The sequence below is a fragment of the Sesamum indicum genome, linkage group LG2, assembly GCF_026168435.1.
Source record: "Sesamum indicum cultivar Baizhima isolate 11 linkage group LG2, ASM2616843v1, whole genome shotgun sequence".
In the NCBI taxonomy this organism is placed as follows: Eukaryota; Viridiplantae; Streptophyta; class Magnoliopsida; order Lamiales; family Pedaliaceae; genus Sesamum; species Sesamum indicum.
This window is the reverse complement of record NC_142658.1, coordinates 19838737-19849638: the sequence shown is the minus strand read 5'-3', so window position 1 is coordinate 19849638 and position 10902 is coordinate 19838737. Positions and strand designations below refer to the sequence as shown.

General features: G+C 33.2%; 1 protein-coding gene across 1 annotated transcript; it reads left to right on the top strand.

The window, feature by feature from the left end:
• The first annotated feature begins 6757 nt into the window (after positions 1 to 6757).
• On the top strand, positions 6758 to 10510 carry LOC105156258 (U-box domain-containing protein 11). Its single transcript, XM_011072336.3, has 4 exons — positions 6758 to 7176; positions 8340 to 8456; positions 8528 to 8980; positions 9091 to 10510. The coding sequence occupies exons 1-4, from the start codon at positions 6859 to 6861 to the stop codon at positions 10159 to 10161; spliced, it is 1959 nt and encodes a 652-aa protein (XP_011070638.1). The 5' UTR covers positions 6758 to 6858; the 3' UTR covers positions 10162 to 10510.
• The last annotated feature ends 392 nt before the right edge of the window (positions 10511 to 10902 follow it).

Here is a 10902-nt window from a genome sequence, read left to right as displayed (position 1 = left end):
TTTGTAAAAATTAAAAAAAAATATATATTAAGGTTTTGAAGGGTTTGTTGAGGATTGGAGTTGGACTGTTGTCATCCTTATTACAGACCAGTTGTATATGTGCCTAATTTCTTGGCAGTGGGTGTAAATGTAATGTATTAAATATGGTTTGAATTTAGGGTGTCAGGGGTCTGACACATACATAACTAGTGGATTAGTTAGGATGTAGGGACCAAATTCTTGATTTCATCCTTTAACTAGCTAGCTCATCACAATTACACATTATACCCCCAAAAAAGGGTGGGTTTTTTTTTCAGCTACCATACAGTTTGTACAATCTTTATTGCGTAAATTTTTAGGGTAAATTGTATTTTTGATCCCTATATATTGGGCCAAAATTGAATTTGGTCATTAAATTTTTCGAGAAACAATTTTGGTTCTTAAATTTTATAAATTCTATGATTTTGATCCAATTGTTAAGATTAGGATTAAAGATGTTAAGAATGAAGGAACTGCGTGGATCAAAATTGTAACGGTTTGTAAAGATGAGGGATCAAAATCATGTACCAAAAAGTTTAGGAACCAAACTTGTAACAGTTTATGAAGATTTGGGACCAAAATTGTTTCTCAAAAAGTTTAGGGACTAAATCAATTTTGACACAAAGTATAGGGGCCAAAAGTGTAATTTATTTTAAAATTTTGTATTTATATAAAATTAAATTTAATCAAACTGTTGAATTTTGAAATAGTATGGGCCATGGGCCTTTGCCCAATAAAATTTGTAAAGGGCTCAGGCGCTGAACTGGCCCATTTACAACAAATTCAAAATATTTGCCAATTTAGTTATAATCCTACTTCTCATTTGGATCAGATGTTAGCTCAATTGAACAGTAGCCCAGATGCATATGTGTGTGTGTGTGTGTGTGTGAGAGAGAGAGAGAGAGAGAGAGAGAGAGAGAGAGAGAGATTACAAGTATTAAAGTATATATGGATCCCAGCTTCAAATTGGAGCTAATTTAATTTATTGAAATTGATTATAATATAGTTGATTATTGATGTAGGCTTCTTGATTCACCATGATTAATTCTTGATCTCGATTCTATCATCCAACGGTAGGGATGAAGTAACAGATGTTCTTCTCGTCCACAAAGAGATACACACGATTGCAGCAATAGTCGGGCTCTATAGTCCCCCCTTGACGAGGCACAATCACCACCGTCACAATTGGGTTCTCCCGTTCTATTTTAACCTTGCACGCCGACGATTCTACCCCCACCAACTCCGGCCACGCCTTTTTATAAACTGCACACACACACACACACATATATACACCTACATACCATGATACCAAAGATTTCAACTTAGGGATCAAAACTTATCTATGATTTTATGTATATACAAAAAAAGGAACAATTAAATTTACACCTCTTGAATATAGCCTGTTTAATAATCATCGTCTTTTGTATAATTACAAAAATCATTCCCAACAGTCAAAAAATAAGAGTAATTTGTGTAAATGATATGAACATGATTTCTATTGAGTATATGTATAATTATCCAAAAAGCAGTGCTGATTTGTATAAACAAATCATATATTAGAGAATGTAAATATAACTATCCCTATAAAAAAAATAAAAAAATGAAACGATTTTGATTCAGAGCAGGGTTTCTGGTTTCGCAGCCCTCTCTATGTGTAGGTATGTATGTGTGAAAGAAATGGTATTTACCGATGTCTCTGCAAGTCTTCCCCGCACACGGTGGATAAGGTACCAAACCCATATCTCTTTATTCTCAACCAAATTGAATTTACTTTTTACAAATTTTTGGGTGTCTGCGAGTGAGTTTAAATAGATAAAACATTATGACTATGTTGCAGTATATTATATGGCATGTAATTTGTTCATGAAATTTTACAAGATTTTGGTATTAAGGTGAATCACTGGCCAAAATATTACTATAATTGGCTGTGTCTTCATGCAGACTTTGGAGAAATTATTGTAACTCAACAAATATGTATTTTGACCAATTTGTGCTGTAATACTGACGCAAGATTTTAGTTGTGGATTCGTTCGATTGGCGAAACTAAAATCTCATTATTAAAAAATTATGAATTGAGTCCAACCAATACGTGGGTATTAATATGCTTTAATAATAATTATTTATTTATTATACATATTTGATACTGATAATTAATGTATATTGATTGTTAATGACTGAATTTGATATTAATAATTAATGTATATTGATTGTTAATAACTGAAATTCATGATGTAATTACAATCGATTTACTCAAAAAAAAAATGAAAAAAAAAATGCACATGCAAAAGTTCCAAACTGTTAATTAATTTATCTGAATATGTTTCTTTTTCTTTATTGACTTGTTTATAAATTTTAATCAATAAACTGAACAGAAAATATAATTTAATTACTTCAATTTTACATCACCGAAGAAAGTTCATCTTATGGTGTTAGCAACTCCTTGCATGATTACAATGACAAAAATTTAAATTATTTTTTTCTTTTTAAAATTTAATCTTATATGTATATATGGTTGATATAGTGTAACATATATTAATTGTTATTCGTTACATTGACAAACAAATAAAACTTTATAATACCGGGAACCTTGCTATTTCTTATGAATTAACAAATAAAAAAATTTAAATATTATATATTTATAAAGAATATTTCAAAAGATAAAGACTCATTTCAGATTCAATAAGCGTAATTTGTTATATTAAGAACTCAAAATTGCACACTTGGAGGGATAAAAAAATATAATTTTTTAGTAGTTTACTAGTACTATTAAGTATCTTAATAACTAGGCCAATGCTATATTAAATATTACATTTATATCACATATTTTGCTCTTGTAATTTAGGTTCTGTACGTTTTTAGTTATATTGTTTACGGGACTCTTGAAAATAATTCAATAATTTTACCGTTCTTACTTTCAATTTTATTGTCAACTTCTGTCAAAAAATCCATGAAAAACAGCATGTGAATATTACATGATCGTTTTTCTCTATTTTAAAAAGATAACAGCCACGTGATTTACACATAGTTTTTTAAATAAAAGTTGGTAAGATGACTGAAAATGAAACTTTTTGCAAATTTACATGAGATTTTTTTTTAAAAATCCCGTAAGTAATAAGACTGAAAATATATTGGGTGGAAGTTAGGGATAAAAATACAATTTCCTCAACTCTTTATATTTGTCTTTTGAAAATAATGGACTAGCTAGATTGCTACATTGATGAAAAAACCACATATGATTGTTTCCTTTTATTCTGAAAAGATAACGACTATGAGATGTGTACGTAATTTTTCAATCAATTTTCTAATAAAAATTGGTAGAAAGAGTAAAATGAAACTTTTTAAAAATTTGTACGAGACTATTTTGAGATGAAATATGTTGAGCGTAAATGATGGGACAAAAAATATAATTTTCATTAACTCTTTATATTTGTGTTTTGCGAATAAAGGACTAGCTAGATGGCTATATTGACATGGACGCATTGTTATTCCTTGACATGGTCCCTACGAAAATATTAATAAAAATAAGGGTGAAAAAATGAAATAATGAAGGAAAATTGGTCCGCAATTAATGGCCGTCCACTGCAGAAGAATAGTCTTGGCTTGTAGTTGAAACCATGTCACGTTTGATCTATATATGCTCTGGAGGTCAAACATTATTAATTTATACCAATAATTGCTACAGAAAATCCGTGAGATTAGTCCGAATTTCAATTTTAAAATATGGGATATAATAGTTCGAAATATTAACTATGTTATGTCACAAATTCAATTTCATACAATAATAAGCCAGCATACAGATCTTTTTTTCCCTCGAAATCTGATAAAATGAATATAATTTTATCGCAATATTAATAAAACTAATTAATTAAACAATACCCACATTTATGGAACTCGATCCCACAATCTTACCAATCAAGCAAGGCCCAGTTGATAATATTTGAGCACACTTGCAGTTATAGTAATACATGTGAATCTGATGAATATATTTTACAGAAAGAAATAATTATGACATTGTATCTATGAATATTGTTAAGTTTGTGTAAATAGTTTGCAAGAATCCTGAGAAGTGAAAAGCAGCGGTAACAGCAACATCCTATCCAAGAATTCTGTTATCTTCAATTCCGACCTCATTCAAGATTTGGACATACCTTTGAAGTTCACAAGTCTGATGCCCCCACAATCACACTCAAATGACACGCTTAATGAAAGAAATAGCTGGCAAGTGGCAATTCAACTTTCAAGACACGCAGAATGAGCATGTTTCTGTCCACCATGCCCAATTTAATTAGCAAAATTAAAATTTTATGATTATAAAATTATGGGAAAAAATAGAATTTAGCTTCTTGTAATATTACAAATATGTAAATTATACCTCATTTTAAAAAAAAATTAGCAATTTATTCTCCTGTATTTTTTAAAATTAAGCATTTTAATATTTATTGTTGCTATATTAATTATTAAAATTTATGATAATTATATTCGATTCACCCAATATTAAATAAAAACTTTGGAAAACACGAACCATCAATTACTAATAGATAACATTTTTATCATTTTACTTAAAAAAAATAATAATAATTCCACGGAGACAAAAGTTTGAGGCCAAAATCAATGTAAATTGTATGAGTAGCTAGGATGGTAATGGCAATGGCAATTCTTTGACAATATTTCCTAAAGACTGTGTCAAAGTCATCCAATGGGATTGACCCTGTGACATTATAATATAGTATCAAAATTAAATTAAATTAAAATAAATGAAAGAGAAAGAATATGGCAATAATTGACCCTTGAGAAATATTATATATGGTTTGGAATAGCAAAGGCTATCTTAGCACCAACCTATATATGTACGCCCATTCACAATATTATATTTTCAAGAGGTTTAAGTGTAATTATATTAAATTTTGGGGAAGGACAGTCTAATTAACTCCAAAATTTAAATTAAAATAAGAGAATGCAGCAGTAATTGGGAAAATTCTAATCCAAATTGGATCTGGTCGGAGCTGAATCAAGTATATGACAAATGTAATTCATTTACGATGTAATTGATGTATAATTTAGAAAAAAATGACCAATTACTTAATAAATATATCACACTTATTCTGCATTTGGATAAAAAATTTTGGTTCCAATAATTGGCACTTGAGAAATATAATATATGGTATGCAATTGGAACAGCAAAGGCTATCTAATATGCCCATTCACAATATTCCTCTTCCAACTGTATTCTTTTGTTTTCTTCTCTCCGCAACTCTTCTCATTTTTCTTACTCGCTTCCTAGAATCTTTGCCCCCCCCCCCCCCTCTCTCTCACACACACACATTTCCTTTTTTTTTTTTGGTTATATTTATTCTTTTTTTTTTTGGGAATTTCTAAGAAAATATAAAATCTTGAACTATGATTTGAGGTACATTTTTAAGAAAAGAAAAAAAGAGAGAACCAAATTCGTCCGAATATATTTTGTTATTGCTTTTAGTTGGTTTCTGAAACATTGTATTTTATTGTTTGCATCATTAATTATATATAAATTACATTGACACCCTTTAAGATTAGGTACAAATACACAAACAATCCTTATCCAAAACTTACGGGTATATCCCTTAAGGGGGTGTTACTGTAATGTACTTTAGGAAATATTGTGTAGATTTTTGCAACTAAATGGGAGGTGTATTTGGATCAAACACGAGATGTGACAATGCAATTTACCTTTACTTTAATTGATATATAATATTAAATTTGAGGCTTGTCTTTTAGTTTTTATTTTTAAATAATTCTAAATTCTTGTAATTTATTTTCATGTTTATGTTTGTTGATTGAGCATAATGTTTGACACAAATTTCCTTTTTTGTTCCCCTTTAAATGGAAATCTGACACAAATTTCTTGTATGAATGATGAAGTGGCAATAATTTCTTCTATTACATCAAACTTTATTCTATTACAAGAAAAGGAAGAATCCTGGCTTGGAATTTGTTAGTAATGCAAAATCATATTGTTGTGGAACTTGTCCAACCAAGTTGGTGCTACTGCACTACATTGTTCAAATTAAATAAAATTAATTAAAATATTTTGACTTTTTCTCTTTTTAACTTGATTTTGTCAATTTTGATTAATGTTTTAGGAATTTATTTTTAAATCTATACCAAGAAATCATACATTAGTATTACAAACGCAAAATCAAAATTTAATTTATTGGAGAATTAGGCGAATTTATAAATTCCTTATATTTAAAAAGGATAAATTACAATAAATTCCTCCAAATTTGTTGTAATTATAAATACTGTATCGTTATTTGAAAAATTATAAATATTAGAGATGATTAATAGTCATTTAATAAATACTATCCTACAAAAAAAATATTTATAATTATGACAAATTTTAAAGGAGCCCATTGTAATTAAATTGTAGAAGAATCAAAATTTTATATTATCAAATGAAAACGGAAAAAAAATTTAATATTTATTGACTCAATTGATAAGAATGTACCGCTTTCAATTACATTATTTTGAGCTTGATTCCTTCCATCAATGTGAAAGTTATATAGAGTGGAAATAGCATTTTTATTTTTTTTTGGAAAAAAAAGAAAAGAAAAAGAAGAATAATAGAAAGTGGGCAATCATGGCACCCAATTGATGGAGTTAGTGTGTTACACCATGACATATACATACATATATATATAAATATATATTGATTTATTTATTAAAAAGAATTTGCCAACTGTATACAATTTCCTCAAACCTCATAAGCTCATCATTTCGTTGTCTCCATTACTACAATGTTGAGTGCATTGTGGTTGTGAGAAACGCACACACAATACCCCCCTCCCACTCTTTCTCCTCAGTATGGCAGGCGGAGGTACAGCGGCGATTGAGGGCGGCGCCACTACTGCGCCCCTCCGCTTAATTCGCGAAGTCGCCCGGATCTCCAGCGCCGGCTTCTCGGGGTATTTTAAGAAAGATTGTGCAGACTTGGGTCGCAGAGTCGCACTCTTGGCTCATTTGCTTGAAGAAATCAGGGATTCGAAGAAAATCCAAGAAAATGTTGAAGTGGGTTCTTCTTCTTCCTTCAGTTCCTGCTTTTCTGATCTAATTGTGGCTCTTCAGGCTGCTAAAAGACTGGTGTCTGCTGCTAACAACTTTGACAGTTCCAAGATTTCTTCTGTAAGTATGTTTAGCTTTGCGTATATGAATGTTGCTGGTTGAGTTAATGCGTGGGTTGAATTTCCATAATGTATACTGCATTTGGTGATACGAATTGAAATGGGGTTTTATTATTTTGTGCGTTTGTGAGAGAATTGAAATGACTTGACTGCTAGGTTTTACATATTAAACTTGACTTATGATGAAGATTGCTAATTTTTTACAAAATGTGATGTTGGCTGGTTTGTGTCTGATCTGAAGTATTTATACAGTTGATAGTTCAATCGTCAAATAACATGTGGAAGGGTGTTGGATGAGTTGTATTGGAGCTGCTCTGCTGCTGCACATAATAAATTTTTCTGAGTTTTGGGAATAAAGATCGAATTAGCTGTTTGTCTGCTGAATTCATTTGAGATCCCTCTTTGTCTTTGCCTCGATGAGTGTTTGTGTTAGGTGAAAGATAGTTTTTCAGACCCAAATTGTTTCCGGCAAAATGGTGTTCATGGTTGAGGTGTTTATGTTGAAAGTGGCGGATGACCGACTACTCTCTTTGTTTCCCCTCTCTCTATCTGTATGTGTTATTGCTTTTTGTCTATGAGGCGGACATATGAACATGTCTGAGGATGCTATGGCTTCCTGAGTTCTAATTGGTTATACCTGTCTCCAGATTTGTGCAAATCCAGCTGGCAGATTTCCGGACACTAGGACTAAAAGCTATAGTTACTATACATGGATCCTATTGTTTATTTTCGTAATTGTCGAAGTTCATGAAGACAATGAACAGAAAACATTTTGGCCGCTACCGCATTTTGTTAGCTAAGGAACAGATTGTCCCTTTGGAAACAACACTTGTTTGGGTACCTGAGGTTGAACATCATGATCATTGATCTCTCAAGTAACGTCACTAAAGAGTAGATTTCGTCGTAGTAGCAGTGTTTTACACATGATATTTTGAGTTCCAGTTAAATTAAATGAAGTTCATAGTTGCATAGCCACCACTCATTGTAGCTCCACAGTCAGCCTTGATACGATTGGACATTTCATTCTTTCCCATTATATGATTGTCTTTAAATAAATTATGTCATGTAATTCCCTTGCCCTGTCTGATGAAATAAGTTATTTTGCGGATGAACTTATCTTAACCTGGTCTGCCTCTCATAAAGTTTGCTTATGTTTGGTTCAAGGACGGGGCCACAAAGAAAATTTACTTTCAATTTCAATGTGTGACGTGGAAACTGGAGAAAGCATTGACTAACTTGCCTTATGATGATTTTGACATATCAGAAGAAGTGCAAGAACAGGTTAGTTTTGAGAATCTTTATATTCTTATCTGGACAGGATGAATACATATGTGACGTAATCCCTTGGACAGGTTGAATTAGTCAGGGCACAATTGCGACGGGCCACTGAAAGATATGGTGGGCCTCTGAATTCAAGCTTATTATGTAGGGCACTGTCACAGCCATTGGATAAAGAGATCGATCTGTTCCAGCCAAGCAATAGGTTAAGCGGAAGTCTACACGTGGACAGTATTGGGAGTATTGATCTTGAAGTTAGACCAAAACTGGAAGCTCTCTTAGAAGGCAATGCCTCTGAACACCATTCTACAGATGAGGTTATTAAGAAGAAAGAAAGTTTAAGGAACTCATCCACGTCACATGAGATCAATGCCCCTAAGGATCCTGATAGTGGGAGGATAAAAAACTTAACCTGCAAAAATCTAGAGGAGAACAAAAAACTTGATTCTCCTGTAATTCCCGACGATTTCCTCTGTCCTATATCCCTTGAACTTATGAGGGATCCAGTAATTGTGGCCACCGGGCAGGTATGATTCACATTTCATTACTCTTCCAATCTGTTTTCTCTTTATGTCCTCAGGCGAAGAAAGCTAGAGTGATCTATTTGAACTAATTTAATAATCTTTTAATCTTGCAGACCTACGAGAGATCTTACATTCAGAGATGGATAGACTGTGGCAACACTACGTGCCCAAAAACCCAGCAGAAGCTCCGGCATCTCACTCTTACGCCGAATTATGTTCTAAGAAGTCTAATATCGCAATGGTGTGTGAAACATAATGTCGAGCAGCCAATGGCCTTAATGAGCGGCAAAATAAAAAAGAGTGATGGATCATTTCGTGATGTCTCTGGGGACATTGCAGCCATTCAAGCACTTGTGCGTAAGCTCTCGAGCAGATCCACTGAGGAACGTAGGGCTGCAGTTGCTGAAATCCGATCACTGTCCAAGAGAAGTACTGACAACAGAATCTTGCTTGCCGAGGCAGGAGCAATTCCCATTCTTGTTAATCTATTAACATCAGATGATGGTCAAATTCAAGACAATGCAGTAACTTCAATTCTCAACTTGTCCATCTACGACAATAACAAGGGACTCATAATGCTCGCGAATGCAATTCCATCTATTGTTCAAGTCCTCCGAGCCGGAAGCATGGAAGCTAAAGAGAATGCCGCAGCCACCCTCTTTAGTTTGTCCCTCGCAGACGAAAACAAAATTATAATTGGTGCTTCTGGGGCAATACCAGCTTTAGTGGATTTACTTCAGAGTGGCAGCTCAAGAGGGAAGAAAGATGCTGCAACAGCATTGTTCAACTTGTGTATATATCACGGAAACAAGGGGCGGGCCATTAGGGCTGGGATTATAACTGCGCTACTAAAGATGCTTACAGATTCAAGCAGTTGTATGGTTGATGAAGCTCTGACCATTCTTTCGGTTCTTGCAAGCCACCAAGAGGCGAAGGTGGCGATTGTGAAAGCTAGCACGATACCCGTCTTGATGGATCTTTTGCGGGCAGGTTCACCTCGTAACAAAGAGAATGCATCTGCCATTCTACTTTCCTTGTGCAAAAGAGATAACGAAAATCTAGCTTGTCTAAGTCGACTTGGTGCCGTAATCCCACTTTCTGAGCTTGCTAGAAACGGCACAGAGAGAGCGAAGAGGAAAGCTACATCATTGCTGGAGCATCTTCGCAAGTCGCAACAGCACTGACAGGTTTTTATTTGCCCTTGGAACGACTCATTTTTATCTGTTTGTTATGTGGATTTTCATCTTCTGACAGCCGAAGTTACACGAGTTTTAGGGTGTGCAAAAGAAGAGGGCTAATTGAAAGCATGAGAAACCAAGAAGTTCTCATGTCTTCCATTGTATTTATTTACTTCATTCTTGAGTGTCCCAGAAATTTGTTTGACCTGTTTACTACTTTGTAATTTTAATTGACTCCACAAAAGGCTGATTACTTCTCTGATACACTTGGTGGAATATGACAATGCATCAAATCTCTAAGGAGATGAGATGTTTTTAACATTCATGTAATAAAACTTGTTTGAATTTTCACTCACTTATTCTATGCATATCATAATGTTACATTATTTTCTCAGCAATGCTTATACATAAAAATTTCATCTCAAACTCACTTAGGTTGCATATCAATCAAATCTGCCTACCTCCCGAATTTTCGGATGCAACAGGGTTATTTCCTTAACTTTCACTCCCTCCCCTGTTTTTATGTCTATTTATTACGAAAAAGCTTGTAAACCAATATATATATATATATATATATATATATATATGTATATGTGTGTGTGTGTGTGGGGGGGGGGGGGGGGTCTTTTTATCTTTTCCCGCATACGCCCAACACAATCATGCATTCGAACCTTTTGAACCTAAGATTTTCTTTAGAAAATTTTGAGCTCAAACCCATTAGACTGTTCTCTAGGGACACTCGTAAAC

What these genes read in the sequence shown, in the direction of transcription:
- LOC105156258 (XM_011072336.3), top strand. Translation starts at nt 6,859, where the DNA reads ATGGCAGGCGGAGGTACAGCGGCGATTGAGGGCGGCGCCACTACTGCG. An exon ending in CAGAAGAAGTGCAAGAACAG is followed by an intron (nt 8,457 to 8,527) that starts GTTAGTTTTGAG and finishes TCCCTTGGACAG; the next exon opens with GTTGAATTAGTCAGGGCACA. An exon ending in TAATTGTGGCCACCGGGCAG is followed by an intron (nt 8,981 to 9,090) that starts GTATGATTCACA and finishes TTAATCTTGCAG; the next exon opens with ACCTACGAGAGATCTTACAT.